Source organism: Lagopus muta, chromosome 12 (assembly GCF_023343835.1).
Source record: "Lagopus muta isolate bLagMut1 chromosome 12, bLagMut1 primary, whole genome shotgun sequence".
Taxonomy (NCBI): Eukaryota; Metazoa; Chordata; class Aves; order Galliformes; family Phasianidae; genus Lagopus; species Lagopus muta.
Genome location: NC_064444.1, coordinates 86,841 through 107,974, shown reverse-complemented (window position 1 = coordinate 107,974; position 21,134 = coordinate 86,841). Strand labels below are relative to the sequence as shown.

At 44.4% G+C, this 21,134-nt stretch overlaps 2 protein-coding genes across 4 annotated transcripts; one reads left to right on the top strand and one right to left on the bottom strand.

Annotated features, from left to right (window-relative positions):
• The first annotated feature begins 113 nt into the window (after positions 1-113).
• On the top strand, positions 114-19,415 carry LOC125699423 (carbohydrate sulfotransferase 4-like). 3 transcript variants are annotated; one of them, XM_048958947.1, is made up of 2 exons: positions 114-861; positions 11,115-19,415. In XM_048958947.1, the coding sequence occupies exon 2, from the start codon at positions 11,128-11,130 to the stop codon at positions 12,259-12,261; it is 1,134 nt and encodes a 377-aa protein (XP_048814904.1). In that variant the 5' UTR covers positions 114-861; positions 11,115-11,127; the 3' UTR covers positions 12,262-19,415. The 3 variants fall into 3 exon arrangements, with proteins under 3 accessions (XP_048814904.1, XP_048814903.1, XP_048814905.1); XM_048958946.1 differs by lacking the exon at positions 114-861 and adding an exon at positions 870-2,041; XM_048958948.1 differs by lacking the exon at positions 114-861 and adding an exon at positions 2,048-5,356.
• Positions 19,398-21,134, bottom strand: LOC125699424 (TERF2 interacting protein). Its single transcript, XM_048958949.1, has 3 exons — positions 20,640-21,134; positions 20,475-20,551; positions 19,398-19,905 (listed from the first exon to the last, which is right to left on the bottom strand). The coding sequence occupies exons 1-3, from the start codon at positions 21,109-21,111 to the stop codon at positions 19,468-19,470; spliced, it is 987 nt and encodes a 328-aa protein (XP_048814906.1). The 5' UTR covers positions 21,112-21,134; the 3' UTR covers positions 19,398-19,467.

The following is a 21,134-nucleotide window of genomic DNA, read 5'->3' as shown; positions in this document are numbered from 1 at the left end:
TGTCAGTAAGGGCTTGTGCCCAGTGGGTCACTCTTGTTCAGTCTGTGGTGTCCCATGTTCGTCTCTGTCCCTGCAGCTGCCTGACCGGGGCCTGCCCTACCACCAGCCAAAGCATGGGACAGCCCGTTCAACCCTGGCAGTGCTCATCAGGTTGTCAGGGCAGGACAGGCCCTGCAAACCTGGTACAGACAAGAGCCAACTGCTCCCATTCCAGTGAGCCTAGAAGCTTCCTGTGGTGGCTGGGCCCCTCCACAGCTCACCCCATCCTCTGCTGCTTGTTGATCCTTACAGTCGCTCTCAGCAGAGTGATGTAGGCACCAATGTAGGCCAGGCACCAACCTCCAGATATTCAAGGTGGGTGTTTCCCACTCCGGCAGTAAATGCCAAGGTGGTACTTCTCTGAAGTGCTTTCCCTGTGTGAATGTTTGTGATGTGCTGTCATGCCCAGGTTGCTGATGGCTGAATGCGTGAGCCCCATAAAGTACAAAGAACTGATGGCCTGGCGCCTAATGGAAAAATGGGCCCATCAAACTGACTGCTGTAGTCAGGGCTCAAAGAGTAATGTACAGTGTGCTTCATGCTGTCACCTGCATCTCTCTTCACCTGTCTTATGGCAAGGTGAAGCTCACAGGCTGACTTTGCCTTCTCTCTAGTATGAAAAATGGGCTGGCTCTGAATTACATGCTGTCAGACCTCCTGCTTTGTTGTGTGCACTCTTCTTCTGTCCAGCACAAAGTCTGAGTACCAGTATGCAGGAGAAAGCTATGTGAGAAAAATAGCAGTGTTTGAAAAGGTACTCATCAGCTGTGGGTCCAGGCTACATCCTTCCCTTTCAAACAAAGCAATCCCAGAAAAAAAGAGGTAAGCTGGGCTGTGCGGGAACGAGAGGAACTTTGGAGATATGAGGTTACTAGACCTCAAAATAGAACCAGATAACATGAGTTGCTTGAGGCAAAAATTGACAAATGATAAATAGAATGGTGTATGGGGAGTCTGTTGGGTCAGGAGGCCTTTACAGCATGACATTGCTGCATTGTTCTACTGTGTTGCATCTACTGCAGCTGTCGAGTTTGCCTTGAACTCTTCCCCAAGTATCTTGGGTTCTGAGGCTTTAATTTCCGTTAATAATGAATGGTTTTCCCATTTTTAAACAAAGCTGCTCCTTTCAGATCCTTCTCCTTCATGGATCCTCTTTCCTCCAGAGTACTCCCAGAGATTTCTGTTAACGTGTAGCTAATCTTTAGTGATTAACGTCATTCTGGTTCCTCGTAGGCCGGCAAGCACCTAATCAGCAGCCAAAGGCGTATGCCTCTTTACTTTTTTCCTTATAAATCTCAATATACTTAGATTTTTCAAGGCTGCTTCCTCTATTGCCATCATCTATTGTAAACATAATACTGCCTTTGTGTCACAAGTGCTTTGGTATAATTTTTCAGCACTCTAATGGCTGATCCACACCCATCCTCTATATCTTAGCTGGGGAGCACAAGCTGTATTTCCTGAGGCAGGCTTGCAGCATGCTTGTCCTCTTTTCTACATTGTCTGGGCAAGCCATGTTTAGGAGAAAACACAAACGCCAAACAGAGACCTAAGCGGTGAGGCAACCTTGTGCCTAGGCTACACTTATGCCTTCCTAGGGAAATGAAGTAACTTCTGAACTCCTAGGCAGATGAAGAAATTAAATTAAGTGTTCTCAGCTTCCAAAGGAGCTGGCAGCAGACTCACCTGCCTGGAGTACCACAATTTGCCCTGCTGGGCTGGGCTCAATCACACCTGCCAGCAATTAGGCGATCAGCATCCAGGTGCCCTAAGAACGTGGATTCAGCCCACTCTCCTCATCTACTGTCTCCTCTAGCAGTCCTGACTGTTCCTTTGTGGGCTGCTGCCTGGAATAGTTATTGAGTGCCTCCCACCATGAAGCTATGGCCCTTGACCGTGAGAGACTGTCTTGGACCAGCCTGCTCTCCACTCGAAAGCAGAATGCATCTGGATCCTTTTAGGTTTGTCTTGGAACCTGGGCAGTTGCGTAGAGATAATCAAGGTATGACCAAGGAAGTCCTGGCATTGCTCAGGAGTGGTAGGGGGAACAAAATGCTATGGGGAAACTGGTTGTGCAAAGCTTGTTTGGAGGTAAAGGGTGGCACATAACCTCGTGCATTAGAAATAGTGTGGCTAGCAGGAGCAGGGAGGTGATCATCCCCGTGTACTCAGCACTGGTGAGGCCGCACCTCGAGTACTGTGTTCAGTTTTGGGCCCCTCACTACAACAAAGACATTGAGGCCCTGGAGCGTGTCCAGAGAAGGGCAATGAAACTGGTGAGGGGTCTGGAACACAAGTCTTATGAGGAGTGGCTGAAGGAGCTGGGATTGTTCAGTCTGGAGAAGAGGAGGCTCAGGGGAGACCTCATTGCACTCTACAACTTCCTGAAGGGAGGTTGTGGTGCAAAAGGGTCTGGCCTCTTCTCCCAGGCAAATAGTAGGACCCGAGGAAATGGCAAGAAGTTATACCAGAGGAGGTTTAGGTTGGATATTAGGAGAAACTTTTTCTCTCAGAGGGTGGTCAGGCACTGGAATGGCCTGCCCAGGGAGGTGGTGGAGTCGCCATCCCTGGCAGTGTTCAAGAGGCGCCTGGATGAGGAGCTATGAGAGATGGTTTAGTAGCTTGTGGCACTGATAGGAATGGGAGGGTGGTTGGACTAGATGATCTTGCAGGTCGTTTCCAACCTTGTGTTTCTGTGATTCTGTGATTTGTCCAAGATGAACATGTAGGCCCTGTCAGAACTTGACACCAGATGAGCTGACCTCCTTCAGTAGTATTACCCATGAGTATTGGAGGAAGGAAATATTCAGTGTGTCAAAGGGAGATATGGACAGGATTCCAAGAAGTGTCCAGGACTGTAGGAAAGACAATGGGTATAAGAGGAAGTGGCAGCAGGAGGCCGGGGGACAGCATTTTCTTAAGGTGACTAGGAGCAATTTTGAAACCAGACTATGAGAAAGTAGAGGAGCTGTGGAAAAGGAAGGCTCAGTGTGGGCCAAGTCTTGCTATTGATCGAACAAGCACACAAGACTCATTGTCAGCAGGGATATTGTCACTTGAAAGCTGGCTAGCTACGCTTAACAACTGTTCAGGACAAGGTTGTGGTTGCGTCTTATACGTTAGCCCTCAGTCTGAGAACCCAGCTGAAGGGTTCACTCACATATGGGTGAAGCAGGATGGGTGGAAGAATCAGCCAGCATCTTTACTCTTGCTTACTGCAACTCTGGGTAATTATTCCTGTATGCTTGCTGTACTCACATGCACCTATTACCTCAAAATCCTACTCCCAGTCATTATCAGTGTTCCATGAGTAAGGTGCAAGTCATTCCCTAAACTGTTTGGCGTTTTAGGCAAATAGTTGAGCTAAATGGGAGCAAAGTCTGAAGATCAAGTTTATCTTCTGGGACTAGACTGTATCAGTTCAGGCTTGTATATTTACCTTAAACTGTTTATAACTCAGATTATAACTTTACAGTTTATCTCAAACACAAGAAAAAAGCTGTAGCAACAGAAATCCAGTGTCACACCAGGCTGTGCCAGGGAATTGCTATGGAGAATTGCTATGTCTCATGTAGGACACCACTTAAGTTATCTCCCTTGTTGTTCCTCATTTTAGAAATCAGATGGAGTGGGTTCTGCTCTGGCTCAGGAGAAACCAACCCTAACTGGCATTTAGTGTGGGCATTGCATCTATGCATTCTGGCACTTGCCTGACTGTAGATATTCCTTTCCACCTCCTATGAACAACCAATTCTAATGCAACCAGAGAACGAGAGTGGATGTATAAAGCATCCCTGCCAAAAATATCTCTTTTCAAAAGCCAAAGAATTCTGCTTTGCTCTGCTGCCCTCAGCCCTATGAAAGCAACAAGCAATCAAGCAATTGAAGTGCAGGTTCGTTCTTTTTTTTTTTTTTTCCGACTAGTATCAAAGAGCCAGGCTTTCCCTGTAAATGCTAAAATCCAGTGGTCAGTAGCGGGGTTAGCAGGCCTTAATGTGAGCAGCTGCACTGTAGCTTTATGTCACAGATCTAGCAGATAAAAACTTTCTCTGTCCTCTACAGCCTTAGTCACCTCAGCTAGAGAACACCTAAACTTCCTCTGCCTCGAGACAGAGATCTCTTTCTGTGGCAAGCATTTGCAAGTCCACAGTCACTGCATTGATTCACATGGTAGCTCCTGATTTTATGCATCTGGGATGCAGGAAACATGAGTCATGAACTAACTGATCTTTCTAAATAAATATTAGCAAACACGACAGTGAGACTTGTAGCCTAAATCCACCCTTCTGCCAAGAGGATTTAAAAAAAAAAAAAAAAAAAAAAAAAAAAAAAAAAGGCAATAGCTTTGAGAATCTCCAAGGTTGAAGTCATGATTCTGAGCCACACAGGATAACAAACTTCCATTTAAAAAAAGAATGTACCTCCCATCCATGCCTGGAATCCTATCAGCAAGTAAACATTGCTTTCTCCAAAGGAGGGTGTTCCCAAGGGCACGGCTCTTGAGGTGGAGGAGTTTGTTTTGAAGAAGAGGGGAAAAAGGCACAGAATGTATGAAGGCCTTTCATCAGTTGTATGTTGCACAAAGCTGTGCTCCTGTGTGTGACAGATGGCTCCAGGGTTCGTATTCTTAATATTCTTCCACTGACTTAAGCACTAGAGCTCCTTTTGCAATTGGTGGAGAGATTTCTGCAGCATTGTTCCCATGACCTGCTTCATATATAAATACAGAATAAGAGAAAATGTGTTCTCCAGGGCATGCGAGGGCAGTTGCTAAAATTCTGGCTAGCAGTAAAGATTGCGTATAGGGAGAAATTGTTCTTAGTCTCTTTTGATACAAAAATGTTGATGTTATTAAATACAGTTGTAATATGCTAGGTTCGAAACAGAGGGCAGTAGTTCTCAATGTGCAGCCAGATGTTCTCATTGCCAGGGAGTACTGTAGATGCCAGAAGTACCAGCGAGTTCAAAGCATGTCTGGACAAGTGAAAACAAAAAACCTAGGTGCTATGAAATACAAAGACCACTTTACTCTCAACTGATTTTATTACACAGCTTCAGTACTAATGCCTATTCAAAAAAATCACCCTCTCCTCTTGTCATAGTCAATGGAAAGAAACATGAACTTCTAGGACATCACTCTAACTTGTTTTGAACATCTGTGTTTGGATAGGTGAATCAAGTACTCCAAACCTCGCTGCAGCTGTGGGAGCGCACATGGAGGAAAGCATATTCTCTTCTTTGGGCAGCTGCTCTTGATGGAAGAACACAGGGCAAAATTTGATCAGGCTTTTCAGCTGAGCTAGTTCTCCTTCTCCAAGTATGTCTGTTTCTCTCATCAGACTACTAAAGACATGCCTTTGGGGTGCCTGTACTACAGTGACAGAACTGAAAAAGTATCTCTAGGCCATACCTTTAATGCTATTTCTCACTCTATTCCTATTACTGCTACAATGGTTCAGATGTGCCTGTGTGTGCCTTTCTCCTTCGGGAAATAAGAAATGACAGTTCACAGGGCTTGCAAGTCCAAGTCCCTAGAAAACACTTCTAATCAAGGAATGGAGTAGAAAACAGAAATACAGTCAGCCTCATGTTTGAGGTGGAAGGAAGTTGCTTAAGACCAAGTAGTAGGAGGCTAATTGCCATTAAGCACACGTTGACTGCTATACGCTTAAAGCTTTGCTTCATCTGTCGCTTAAAGCTTATCAGTCAGACATACAGGGAGAAGCAGGTCTTTTGTTCAAATGCCAGAGTGTTCTCCTTCACTTTCCACAATGTGCAGGTTTCTAGGAGGGCAGAGTGCCAGAACAATGTGCCTTCCCAAGCCTTGTCTCCAAGGAAGAGTACATTCTTCCCCTCTATGCAACTGCTTATGGCACAGAGGCTGCCTTCTGGAAAGCTCAGCCAAGCGGCTCGTACTTGTGATCTGTGCGAATGGAAAAGTCTGAGCTCTGTGACTGGAGCACTGTACAGCAGTGTTCAGTGCTGCCGTGGGGCCTAAATACTGGTGCCAAAGGGCCAGCATGTCCTGGGCAAAATACGTACAGGTGGAGTAGGAGTTTCGTGTTTCTCTGTTCATGCAAGTGTTAGTAGGGAGAAATTAGGCTTCAGGAGGAGCTACTCAATGGTGTGACCATAGATGTCAGTTTTGTAACTCTTACAGACGTTTTTGCTTAAGGACATAACTTAGCTGCTCAGGGAAACAGTACAGTGAAGGGTTGTTAGAGTTAGGGTAGTTCGGTTAGATCGTGGTTGGACTTCATGATCTTTAAAGTCTTTTTCAACCTGAGCAATTCTATGATACATACAAATCCATCCTACAGATGCTGTTTGTGAGGGACTAGGAACACATAGCTGAAATCCCAACTGCACACAACTTTGCTTGCTCATCTTTGCAGGGCCGTATCTGGACAAGTGTCAGCTTCTAGCCTTGTTTCCTGACCCAAAATTACCAGGGCTTGACCATCTGTGTTTGTAATGAAGCAAGTGAAAGTGAACATGACCTTCCCTTCCCTGTTCAGGCTCTCCCTCCTGAAAAGGCCTGTATTTTTTCCTACTACTATTTCTTATACTCCAGCAGTCCTCAGAGCAGCACAGTAAGCTCTCCAGGAACAGAGGGCACCATCAGGAGGTCAACATCTCACCAGAAAGCATAAAGAAAAGATTATACTTGGAATAGGAATTACCTGAAGTGACTTGTCTTCTCACAGTGGCAGAATACTATGCATTTCCTCAGTCCAGCTCTGCTCTTCTTTACCACTTTACCTGGCACAGCCCAACTGCAGCTCCAGTATCCTTCTGAATTGTTAACAGGACAAGTCTGGCAGCTCCTTTTTCTGCTGCCTCTTTCTGACAATTTTCAGCTCCCAGAAAATCAACTCAAGCAGGTCACAATCCTGTTCCACATCTTAAAGACAACAGGCTCTTCTGAAGCCTGCAACAGATCTCAGCAAAATCAGCTTTCAGTTGCCCTCATGAATTTCACAGCTCTTCTCATTTATTACCAATGTGTGGACCTCTGTGCTCTTGCAAGAAACTGCCATTCCCATGCTTTGCTCTAGTGGAGGGTGGAGTCTTATAATTTATGGCAGGTAAAAGTAGGCAGGCACAGTATTCAGAGCTCAGGCATAAATGAAAGGTAGAGGAGGTAGCGTGAGGTATAGATAAGAGCTGAGTACATGTGTGTGTGAGAGCCTAGCATGAAGGCTGAGTGCCTGTATATACACGTGCAGGTGTTTGTAAGGCTGCTTGAAATAGTGTGTACTGCTGAAGTATACGTATGACAGGGAAGCGTTGCTTGAATCAAGTCTGGTAGTGCTTCAAGAGGATATGCTAAGGTGAGATTTTCAAATATTTCTTGGTAACTAATGCAGATGCTGTGGTGCTCAGAACTGTTTTTGTTTGTGCTCAGCAGTCTGAGATCATTTTTGCCAAGTACTATTGATGTATAGATGCAAATGAAGTGCTGTATGATTCCTCATGTAGACAGAAGTTGTTGGTTGTCTTAGAGGGTATTTCCTGCTTCTCTAGACTGTCTTCTCAGTATCTCCCACTAGTGCCAGCCATGCCATTGTCTGCTCCGAATGGGCAGATGCTAATTCTAATTCTGCAAATGCTAACGAAGTCAAATTGAAGAAGGATGTAGTAAAACTATGAGCAACCATCATTGCCATGGAAGACCCATCTCTGGGGCTTTCCTGGCACAAGATACTCATTGCTACACCAGTGCTACTGTAGCAGTGCAGGTCTGGAGATTTTCCCGGTATTTATTTAGTAGAATACCAAGCCACAGTCCACATGATGCAAGGTGTTTGAGCTGTATGATCACTTCTCCCAGATGCATAGATTCCAGAGTCCTGTATTCTGGAGATGTGCCAGCCACAGTTATAACGCGTACCTGTGCTTGGGACTGCTTGCTGCCTTCTGTAATGCTCTTTCTTTGTCAGAACTGGCTCTCCCTATGTCTCTGTGTGTTTCCATAAAAGCTGTGGTGATTTCATGCTTAGAGTTAGCAAAACTCCACCATGTTGCATGCAGTGTTTTTTCCCTTTCTGAAACCTGCTCTCATAGAGGTGCAACCATCTTGATCATTGGCTCAGCTCTGGCAGGCAGCAGGTCCCTTTTGGAGCAGGTTGGAACTGCTGCTTATCTAGCATGGGGCAGCCACTCACGGGCCAGCCTTGCAGCTCTCTCACTACTATGTCAAATCCTGGCTTATCTCTGTGCAAGCTGACAGTAGTAGTGTGCCTTTTTTGCTCTACAATTGAGATTGTCTCAGTGATTCTTGTCTTTCCACACTGCAGTTTTGTGAGGGCGTCATATTTCACTTCTACGAGGTGAAATGGATTAAATCACTCTGCTCGTGGTGCCGTATGTTTGCTGTCAGGAAAATAATGTGGTTAAGCTTAAGATTTTAGTTTAAAAGCATTCCATCATTCCATGAGCAAGAGGTCTAGTGGTGAAAAATAAGTGTGTGTGATTAGTGTTTATTTCAGATCTAGAAATGTCTGCTAGACTTCTAACTCTCTTTGCTACTCCTCTATTCTGTGTCAGCGGCTGCACACAACTCATTTTAGGTCTTCTCCTCACCTTCTGGAGCAGACTGGTCAGGGTAAAATTAATCACTTCTTCTCGTATAGGAGAAGAAATTCCCCATTGAGGTTGCAGCCTGAGGTTGTTTTTCAGGTAAACACCAATAGCAGCCACAATGATGATCCATGTACGCTGTGAATCATAGAATTATGGAATAATTTGGGTTGGAAGGGACCTTTAAGATCACCTATTTCACCCTCCTCTGGACCTGCTCCAACAGCTCCATGTCCTTCTTGTGTTGGGGGAAATGTATACAACATTCAGTTGTCATACTCTAGTTTTGCTGAAAGTAAAAGCACGTTCCCTCTTTCCAACAAAACTGATTCCTTTCTCTTTTACACGTATTCAGACTATTCACATGTAGTTTTTCAAAGAAATAGTGGTTTCTGTGCTTTTATATCTGCCTGGGTATCTAATGGTCAAGGTTCATGCTTGTTCAACAAAGTTGTTTGGTTTTTTTTTTTTTTTCTTCTAATTGTGTATGTAACTATAGTCCAGGAAATCTTTTGGGAATTAGAAGAAAGATATTACTGGTGCCAGATGGAAATGATATCATCAAAGTTCATTTGGAAGCCAAGGCTTTATGTAAACAATGTTGTATTCATTTGTTAGGAGGAAGCTGATATGTGATTTATTTTTACAATGGTCTTTGTTTGCAGCTATTACTAGGCTTGGTCTGAACAACTATGCAAATATGTTTCTTGTTAGAACTGAACTTTACAGACCTACATTAGAGGAATGCCATCCAGAGGGACCTGGATGGGCTTGAGAGGTGGGCCCACGCTGACCTCGTGGAGTCCAACAAGGCCAAGTGCAAAGTTCTGCATCTGGGTTGGGGCACTTTCAAGCACAGATACAGGTTGGGTGGAGAATGGCTGGAGGGCAGCTCTGAGGAGAAGGATTTGAGAGTGTTGTTTGATGAGAGACTCAACGTGAGCTGGCAGTGTGTGCCTGCAGCCCAGAAGGCCAACCATATCCTGGGTTGCATCAAGAGAAGTGTGACCAGAAGGTTGAGGGAGGTGATTCCACCCCTCTACTCAGCTCTCATGAGACCCCACCTGGAGCACTGCGTCCAGTTCTGGAGCCCCCAGCACAAGAAAGACATGGAGCTGTTGGAGCAGGTCCAGAGGATGGTCATGAAGATGATCAGGGGGCTGGAGAACCTCCCCTATGAGGACAGGCTGAGAGAGCTGGGGCTTTTTGGCCTGGAAATCAGCAGGCTCTGAGGAGACCTTATAGTGGCCTTCAAGGACCCGAAGGAGCCTACAGGAAGGCTGGGGAGGGACTTTTAATCAGGGCAGGTAGTGACCGGAACAAGGGGTAATTATTTTAAACTGGAAGAGGGTAGGTTTAGGCTAGGCATTGGGAAGAAACTCTTGACTGCGAGGGTGGTGAGAACACAGGAATAGGTCACCTAGAGAGGTTGCAAATCCTCCACCTTGGAAGCATTCAAGGCCCATCTGGATGGGGCTGTGCGCTACCTGGTCTAGAGGGAGGTGTCCCAAACCATTCTATATGTCTGTGATTTATATGATCAAAAAAAATGAATCACAGAATCAATGAACTGTAGGGGTTGGAAGGGACCTCCAGACATCATCGAGTCCAACCCCGCTGCCAAAGCAGGTTCCCTACACCAGGTAATGGGCTTCTTGTCCATGAGTTGATAAGAATGTGATCCCTTTCTAACTGTACAAAAATAAAACTTGTGGTAGTGCATAGTGGCAGTACACAGCATAACATGTAATCCTGATTTCTGTCCTGGCTCTGAGAAGTGGTAACTGCTGCCCTATGAAGCCTGACCTCAATAAATGTGCACAGAATGGACATGAGATGATAGACAAGAAAAAGTATGCATACATGCTGGACAGAGAGGTAAGTTTGGTTCCTAGTTGGTTAGCAGCAGTGACTACGCTTGGAAATGTGCACAGTGCTACAGTAACTGAAGTCATGGGAGGATGCAGCTCCCTGCCTCCACGCAAATTATTCTGAAGGCTTCCATACAGAGGGAAATTGAGGCAAGGCATAAGGAGGAGGTTGCAGGTTAGAGAAATTTTAGCTGGGAATATTTAAGTAGTGTAATGAACCTAGAAGAGAGCATGATAAGCCGTGTCTGCACTCTGGACAGCTAGGTCATGCCTCAGACCTCTGCTGCTTTAGCAAGAGGAAGCTAATCTATGTGGGCATGGCTGTCTCAGTTCAGCGCAACTGTGGCCTGCACAAAAGTGATGTACACTTTTGTGAGAAACTGGACTCCAGCACTGCTTTGTTTGGGCTGGCCTCCAGCTTGCCCCACAGACCTGGAGGCCTGTCTCTCTTTCTCCATCTGGCTGTAGAAGGATAACATGTGCTGTAGTTTTTCACAGTATCATAGTACTGTGGCAGCTTTCCAGAACGCTGAGCCTGCAGTGGGATTGGGAGAAGCCTAATTCACTGCAGTTGTCTTCATCATGACTGTGATGCTGAACTTCCTTTCTCTGTCTCTGCAGGTTCCTTTCAACCATGATGAAACCTAGGATACAGATGCTTCTGATTCTGGCAGTTCTGTTTGTTCTTCTGATCCGCTTCCACTTCCTAACCTGCAGCAACAGTGCCTCCCTGGAATTAAAATCTTCTGCAGTCCACATTCTCATTCTCTCCTCCTGGCGGTCAGGATCATCCTTCACTGGCCAGCTTTTCAGCCAGCACCCCAGTGTCTTCTACCTGATGGAGCCTGCATGGCATGTATGGGTTACAATGTACCAGAACAGTGCCAAAGTCTTGCACATGGCGGTGCGGGACCTGGTCAGGTCAGTCTTTCTCTGTGATATGTCTGTTTTTGATGCCTACATGTCTAGCGAGAAGAAAAAGTCTGACTTATTTCAGTGGGAGAAAAGCCGAGCCTTGTGCTCCCCTCCTGCCTGCGACTTCTTCAGTCGCAGCGACATAATTTCTGCAGGAAACTGCAGAACTCTCTGTGGTAGATACTCATTCAGCAAGGTGGAAGAAGCTTGTAAAACCTACAGCCATGTTGTCATCAAGGAGGTTCGCTTCTTTGACCTGAAGGTCCTCTACCCACTTCTCACCGATCCATCCTTGAACCTCAAAATAATTCACTTGGTCCGTGATCCTCGGGCTGTGTTCAGGTCCCGACAGAATACAGTGGCAGAGCTGAAACGTGACAGTGACATTGTTGTGGGGTCCCAGAAGGCAAAGGGAGAACTGGGACCTTACAACACAATGCAAGAAATCTGCAAAAGCCATGTTGAGATTTACAAGGCAGGCAGCCAGGCTGTTCCCAGCTTTCTGAAGGATCGTTACCTGCTAGTTCGTTACGAAGACATTGTCAGAGATCCACTAAGAAAGGCTGCTCAGATGTATAGGTTTGCAGGACTCCATTTCACACCAGAACTTCAGAAGTGGGTGCACAATATTACCCATGGGAAGGGAAAAGGAGAACGAGCATTTGATACTGGATCCAGAGACGCACTGAGCACATCTGAGGCCTGGAGAAACACGTTTCCCTTTGAAAAAGTAGAAAAAGTTCAAAGTGTGTGCAAGGATGCAATGGACTTACTGGGGTACCGGCTAGTTCAGTCTGAAGAAGAACAGAAAGACATGTCACTGAATCTTTTGTTTGGACAGAACAAATTCTGAATGCAGAAAAGCTGCTCTCTGTACCTCCTCTCTGAATGCTGCATGGTGGTGGACTTATACTGAAGAGGGTAGAGGTATATCAGTGGGTGGGTGGGTGAGGTCAGGTACTACAGGAGTGCTGGCAGCACTTACCACAGTTTTACCAGCAACAGCACAGGGTAACTCTCAAGCTACAATACAGGCTGGAGTAATGCAAATCTGTTATCCAAATTAAGTTTGGGGTGTATGGGAAAGAGGAATTATGTGTAGATGGAAGCAAACAGGCTGCCAGAGGAATGGAATTGGGTGTCAGAGCTCAAACCCCTCCACAAGCCACAGCTAAGTACTGGAGAAACTATGTGGAACAACTGCACTGTAATGGAAGAGGACATATAAATGGAAGCCAAAGGAAGAGAACATTCTTTGTCATGCTGCCACTTGGGAACATATAAAGCTGGAAGAGAGACAACGATAAGCATATGGTGTTTTCTGGAAAGCTCTCCCTCCTCCCCCCCCCCCTCCCCAGCTCCATTCCTGTGCCTGAGCCTTTAACATTCATGGCAATGGTGGCAGAATGTCTTCATTCATTTGCCATATAGTGGGAAAAATGGAATAAACCAGCTATAGTTGTAAATGAAAACTCCTAGGTCTGCACATAGGGATCTATTTCTGAGATGGGGTGAACCCACTGATTTTTTCAGCTGAAGTAATTATATCTTCTAGCTTTCCAAACCAGGAGTTCTTGACCTGGGAGTTCTCACAGTTCATGTGAGAATGAGAAGAATTCATGCTAGTGCTAAGACTATAAAAGGGTAGGAACACAGTTTCTATTGATATGCATAGTGAAACTGAAAGATAGGTTTGTGGCAGTGTATTAAAAAAAGTTGAGAACAATAAATTATTATATTGTATTATTTATTTGGTGAAAGCATTTCCTGTCTTAGGGCACGTGCAAGGGACCTGAAGGCCCCCGAATAAAGAATGATCCTAGGATGGAACAAGTATCCTGACAGTTTTAAGGGAACCGATATTTGTGTCTGTGGCTGCAAATGCCTTGTTTTGTTGAGAGAGCTGACCTTGGTAGCTGGTCTTGTTTTTGCAAAGACTTGTTTTGCAAGGTGTTCCTCTTGGGCTCTGTCACACACTGGCTTCGTGGGTACAGGGTGCAGTGGAACAAACCCTGCAGACGCTGAGGAGAATCAAAGCAGAATCAAAGGAAAGCAGCTGTGGTGGGAGAGAGGAAAAGTGCCCTTTGGAGGGGATGCCCTGCTGGCATGGTCCTTCTCTCTCCTTTTCAGTGGTTTGTCATCTTTCAAGGATTGGTGAGTAATTGGGATTGGACAATCCCAGTTGTAGGGATTATCTAAAAATGGATGCCGGTATGTGTATGAGTGTGTGTATGTTGACCAAAACTCATAACCCTCTGTTCTGCTCTGAGCACATGGTTTGCTTGCCTCTGCTACTGAGCCATCTTGTCTCTCAGATCCAAGTGTACCCTAAAAAGATCACCGTAAAATTTCATAGAGTTTGCTATTGTCCACTATCTCCTATATCAATCAGAAATGTCATTCTTCCATCTTCAATGGGAATATCCAGATTAAACCTGAACAACAGAATTTTTATCTGTTTATAACAGCACTTTGTAAGAAAATGAGGAAATCTTGCTATCAGACACGTGGAACAAAATGTCCACAGAGCCCCTTCTGAGGATCCCATTTCAAACGCAAGTTGCAGTGTCCCTTTAACATTGATTCTCAGCTTAGTTAATTTTTTTTTTAAAGTCTGAAGCAGGGAAATCCATGTCTAAAAATTCACTGATACACTGTCTCAATTTGACTCCACTTCCTTAAACCAACTGGCAAGCAACAGCTCATTTAAATTTATTAATTAGGCAAATTTACTACTGTAATGTATACTGTTAACCAGGAATAAACAATCACAGACAGGTTACAAGCATCTCTATCTTGGGAGTACAGAGAACTGTAAACTCCTCCCATGATCTTCAAAATGGCACACTGTTAACACATGCAAGATAAGTGGGGACAAATTTAATGCTTCTCTGCTCTTTTTACAACACTTTCCCAAGGCCTGTACTAATTTGCAGCACTGCTAGGAGCACAGCTGTTTTTGCACTTCTCTAGTGACTGCATTCATGTTTGGAAGTGTGTATGCGAGAAGCAGTGTCCAGGTTCTATGTATTGTGTTTGATGGGTGACAGGAGTCACCCTTACTGATACTTATCTCGAATAACAGGAAAAAGACTCTTCTGTCAAATTTACAGTTGAATTTTGTTATTATTGATGTTGTCACAGATAATCAATTAAGGTTTTATTATGTGCTGATTCTGGTAAGGAAAGCAGAGAAAGTACTTCCACAGATGCTGAGCAGTTATGTTGACTATCAAAACAAAGTAGCTGCAACATAGACTAGACTTTGGAATAAACTGAGTCATCTGAAGTTAACGGTCTGCTCTGGGACTGCCAAGCGTAGAAGCTCAAAGAAGTGGATGGCTTCCCATCCCAGAAGCATCTCTGCAGGCACCTTCAGTGAGGCGAGCATCAGTGTCTCAGATCCTGCACGCCTTTGAGGTAAGAGACCATCCTGCAGCAGTTAGGAAGGAAATTGCAGGTACAACTGTGGAGCAGGAGGTGACAAATGGAAGTTAGTGGCCCAGAAAGGGATCTGGTAGAAGTACAATTTGTCAGCAGTGAGGAAAGATGATATGAGCTGGAGAGAGGATTGTGTTTTCCAATTTCTGATGTAACTCAGTATAAATATTTCTAATGATTTAGATTTAACAAGCTAGTGTTGCAGTATTCTTCTTGTCCATGAAATTCTGCTTGTTCATGTACTTCTGTGTATATTCATACCTTGTAAGTGAGCAGTGTGGGGCAGACCCCACTTATTAACTTATTAGCTTATTAGCTTATTAACTGGCTAGCAAGGCTTTCCTGACTTCCAGGTGTAGGACAAGATAAATGTCACTGTTTTTGAAGCTCTTTGACATTGAATCCACATGTCTCTTACCACTAGACAGGGCCTAGCACACTGAAATATTCAGATGCATTACAAGGTCAGTATGCCATGCATGCTGGGTTTGTCCTATAGCTGTTGATTGTTGCTTCGGCGCAGTAGCTATCCAAATCTTACTTCCAATCATTCTTCCCTTCTAGATGAAGCAATCAGCCCCAGTCACCATGACTGAAAACAACTTAAAGCAGCTGGGACATGGTTTATTTCGGGAGATGACTAAAACAGGGTTTCTCTAAGTATAAATTTTGTTGATCAAATTTAAGATCTTATTCCTAATGGCTAGAAAAACTTAATGTGATATTTTTGTATCTTCCCAAAGTCTGAATTTCCATTTCATCAAGTTGGAATAATATTGACTCTATTGTGAAGATCTAGATCTCAATCTAGTATTCTTTTTAAGAAGCTTTTAAAGCTAGATTCATGGAGGAGACATCTGATGTTCTGCCCAACATTTAGGCTTCAGTCACAGAATGGCTACTGTTGGAAGGAATCTCTGGAGGCCATCTGCTCCGAATACCCTGCTCAAGCAGAGACACCTAGAGCAGGTTGCCCAGGACCAGGTCCAGGCAGCTTTTAGGGTCTTCAGGGAGAGAAGCCTGTGCCAGTGCTCTGTCATCCACACCGTAAAAAAGTTTTACAGATTAACTATTACCACAGTACTGAAGACATCTGTGGTCCTAGAACTAAAGTTCTAATTCTTCAAAAGGATGGAATAGTGTATGTTATCAGAATTGGAGTGATACTGCCAGGGATTCTCTTAGTGAATGTGAAGACCTTCCTTTACATGACACTTACACAAAGTTGGTGCAGGCAGGCTGGCATAGAGAAGTATGATTCATACAGCACTAGAGAAGAGCACAGTTGCTGCACTTCTAAAGATCTCTTTAGCTTACGGGTTATATCACACATTCAGCTAAAAGCATAGTCTCAGAAGCCAGTTTTTACTGCAGTCATAGTAAGGAGCTTTTCAGTTGAAGTGCCAAGAAACCTGTTTCTTCACAGACACAGACTCTTTTCAGTACATTACTACATTACTATTACATTTATACGTTGATCAATGTTAGCTGGAGTAGCACAAGTTTTATTATGCATATTTGTTTTCAATGGACTCGACTCTTTGTATTAAATATTTAGTTGGATGAAAAAAAAAACTTCAGTGTTTCCAGTCTCCGGTAACCAAATGACATAAAATGACATTTAATGTATTTTCTTAAATTGTTGTTAAGAAAATTGTTTTCCATTTCCTCAGCAAACTCAGGAAAAACAAAAAAAAACATGGATTTCAGTGCCTCATTGTTACGCTTCTGCTACGCTTCCCACTGCAACTACTGACAATAATGACTTTTTTTTTTCTTTTGGAAGCACCAAAACTATACAGGGTGGTCAGTTGGATTAGTGGTAGCAAAGGTGACTAAAAACAACTTTGGGGGAGGAAAAAATACATTTCAAGACAGTGAGCATGACAGATAAAACTCTGGCTATATCTGTTGGCGGATGTATAACTAAAGATCTGTGCAGTTTGTTTAAAAACAAATGTGAAGTTCATATTGTGCAAGTTTTTAGATGAGTAAACTTTTTTATAGCAATGAAGTGTTAAGATAGAAAAATTCAATAATCAGAGGGGCACTTAAAAATAAACTCCTTCACGTTGCTCTTCAGCCTAGCATATACAATCTGTTTTTCATTGGTAATTTTAGTTAACAATGGCCAGAATTCATTCACTGTAGTTATGAAAGACTGGAATTCATTGATAATGATGAAAGGAAGTAAGTGGGAAATATCCAAACTCCAGATAATGGTCTGCCTAGAATTCTGAACCTCAAGGTTCTGGCACTTGCTTTGCTACGTTACTCACTCTCCCAGCTTTATAAATGTAGCTATTCCAGTTAAACAAGGAAGATAGGTGTGTATTTCTTTGGGCTACGCAGAGTTCCTGATACAAACAGCTCAGGGCCTCAATACCACCTTAGAAAAATAAGCTGTCTCACAGCTGAGGAATCATAGCTGTATCCTTAGTAAAACCAAGTGGAGAAAGGGTTTCTGTCATGGAAGAAGGCAGAGACAAAATGCTGTGAACCTGACCTACCACAGAGACAGCTCGAAGTTCCATTAATGGAAAAGTGAAACAAAGAGACCAGAGCTACTGCCACATGCTCACACACGCAAGAGTGCAGCTGTGGACAAGCAGCGCCTTTCAGGAGTTCAAAACAGATAGAAGGTATCCTTCTTCCATTAGCTCTGCTTTTTTCTCATTTTGTCATCTTATTCAGTTCCTATACCTGAAGAATTCACTAAGCATCTATTAAAATGTTAGCAGCGTTAGACGACGTCTTGACATAGTTTTACAAAGATAAAAGCACCTTATGCAGTCTTGGAAGTTGGCAATGCAGGCATGATTAATTGCCCTGAAAAAGACGAGCTTATTCTCACAGGAAACGTCAACCAAGATAGATAAAACTAGTAATAAGATACAGCAAGCCTTATGCCCCATCTTTTTTTGTGCTGCAGCCACATAAGGTGTTATACATCTTGAGTTCTAGAACAGCTTTGATTCCACAAGATTATTTCATTGAACTGTGAGGTAATGGCACTGCTGAAATATACCATACAAGCTGGAACAGGTGCTTCTGGTTAAGAGTCCTGTGCTATTGAACCTGGCCAGAAGCAGTCCTTGAATTTTGAATCCAGCTGTGGAAGATCTAGCAAACAGTACTTATCATTTGCTATGGTATCTTCCAGTCTCTTCTTAAAATCCCATCTGGTCTTCCATATAAACCCCAATGAACTAGTCAGAGCAACAGGAATGTGCCGTATCACTCTCACTGTTCAGTAGAAATGACTTGTCCAATAAAACACCACAGTGTTAAAGTTCTGGCATTTATTTTGTTAACATTTGTCAATACTACAAGGCAGTCAGTTGGTGTTTCAAGACATCCATTTTCGGAAGCAGAAGTCACAGTGCACCAAGTTACCACTGACTTTCAAGATAATGTGGAATTCAGCTTAGACTTGGCAATTTCCAAATTCAACTTAATCTTACAAAGTGTACTACAGTGCAATAAGCACAAACAGTGAATATAACTGCTACAAATATATAACAGTAATAGTAGAAAAATATCAACCTCTGCTTTTATTTTACTTCACCAAAAGGATGACTGAATTCCAGACTTACAGGAGTTATAAACAACTAGTGACAAGCTGTTGCTTTGAGTGATTGTTCAAATAACATTTCAACAGAGTCCAGAGCACAATTTCAGAATTTTTCAGATTGTCACCATATATTAGAAATTATTTTCTCACTCCTTCCAACACAACACAGCTGATACTTTGAACACATTTTTTACTTCAAGTCTGAGATGGATGTTAGGTTACTTCACCTAGATCGAGGAGTCTGGGACTCTTCAACCTGTAGCCAGGGAAGAGCTAATCATTGTTTTTAAAATCATAACATGCCAGATGACACATTTAATGTTATTAAGCAAATCCTGAAGTATTAGCACTAGAGAACACACATTGAAGTGGTAATTGACTGCCTGCTGGCTTAAAAAAAAACCACTGTAATATGATACTGATTACTACATCCCAGAGAACATTTTTGGCCATTCCCAATCTCAGCATAGATTCATTAGACCAAGTGCCTCAAATAAGTCTTCTTGCATGAATGCTTTTGACCCTTGTTTTGGACCACTAAACTTTCAGTGGTATCTTTGCCACACGTCAGCTACTAATCAAGGTCTATTAACAACAAAAAGATAATGAAAACAGCCAGCAGAGTGGGTTTACATGGCGGCCTGCAGCACTCTTAAATGACACATGTAACAGACGGCGTACTAATAAAGCTTTCGTTAGAGAACTGAATAACATTTAGCCAACCCCATTCAAAATCCTTTGTATACAGCAAAGTACAGGTCAGACTGTCACAAAAAATATAGTAGATATACAGTTTTAAATCAAATTTGCAGTGAGAAAACTTGATAGTGGATAGGACCTCTCTACCATTTTCACTTCAGAATATTCTGAACACAGTACAACAACCTTTTACAAGCTTTATTTTAAAGCATTTCTGAAACTTTTAGAAATGCAAGCGTGATGGAAAATTCTGAAGTACTATTCTGAAGTGACTTAAAAAAAAAAAAAAACAAGCAAATTATTGCCACAGATCCTAGATCAGTCATTTTACTCTACTTTGTTATTTTAACTTTTCCTAAATGCTACTCGCCTTGCTACATTTTCAGCTCCAAATTTTGCTATCAATTTACTTCTGACATCTTCATCATCCTTCTGCAATTCTAAGTCGTCCTCTCTGCTCCACACAGGGTATCCATCCAGGCGCTGCCCTGCATGCAAATAGTATGAAGTAGCCTCCACTTCACCACTGTTTTTCAGAAAGGCCTGTGTAACAGAGAGCAGGTCCATGTGGAACTCCTCCATGAAGTGCTGAATAATTTGTGCTGCTTCTTCAGCCTTGCTGGAACCAGGACAAACGTTTGTTCGTTTATTTTCTTCTTGAGCAGCAGGGACAGCACAGTTCCCCAGTCCAGTTTTCTGCCCAGACGCTGTGTCACCTGGAAACATTCCTCCTCCATTTTGCATAGGAAGTTCATCTGGAGTGTCTGTGGTGTCACTTCCTGACTACAAGTAAGAAGAGACATCAGTTAGACAAGGTTGCTTTTGGCAAGCTTCTTTTATTCCTGCTTTACTGCAAACACTATCTTCTACCATGACTTTCAACAAGGTATGAGGTAATTATGAGACACAGCAAAATTCAGTGACTGAAGTGAAGCAACACCTTAACAAGATTCTGCAAGAGCACATAAAAACATCAAATATACAGCAGTATTTGAACAACTTGAGTATAAAAAAAATACATAAACATTTTACGCCCCAAGTGAAAGCTGCCAATAGAGCTTTTAACATGCAATAACACATCAGGTTATTTTCCTCAAGTAACTCTGAGTAGGGAATTAAACTAAGCGCACGCATCCTCTTCCACACGCTGCGCTGAGGCACTGATCACCACATACACTGCATTTCACAGCTTACACGAAGCTTCTGCTTCACCACAGCGGAAGGGCCATCATAGGACAAAATAATTCACAAGTGTCCTGCGCATCGGTTCACCGTCATTTCGCGGCACCCAGGAAGGACCTCTGCGACCATCCCGCTCGGCACCGCGGCAGAGCCGCTCCACGCCGGCTTACCTCGGAGCTCTCAAACTCCCGATTCGCTGCCTCGAAAATGCCCATCGGTGCCGCGGCCTCCTCCGTCTGCCGGGGCTCTGCGGGAAGAGGCGCGTACAGCGTCGAACCGCAGCGGCACACGGCGCCTCGCCCGACCCCCCAGCCCGGCCCCCGCCCGCAGCTCACCCCGGTGCAGCGGCCGCAGGTGCCGCAGGTAGCGGTCGCGCATGGCCTGCCAGCTGTGCCGCGTCAGCCCAGCGCACTCCAGTTCCTTCCAGAGCGCCGTGCCGCTCACCCGCGCCCCGCTCCGCTCGCGCACGGCCCGCAGCAGCGCTACATCCTCCGCCTCAGTGAAGGGGAGACGGCCGCGCGGAGAGGCGGCTGGCGGCGCGGGGCCGCTGTGCCAGTAGCGGTCCAGCGGCAGCCTCCGCTGGCTCTCCACGCACGCCATCACGTACTCGGTGGAGACGGCCCCATCAGGCGCTGGCTCCCCAGGCTGCACCAGGTGCACGGCGCCCGGCTCCTGTACGCGGCACAGCCCCGCGCCCCCCGCCAGCAGCAGCGGCGCCAGGCGCAGTTTGGCCATCCCGGGCCGTATGTAGAAGCGCATGGGGGTGCCGTCCTCCCACACGAACACTTTCCGCGGGGGTACCGCCATTTCCGCGCTCTCCACGCAAGCGC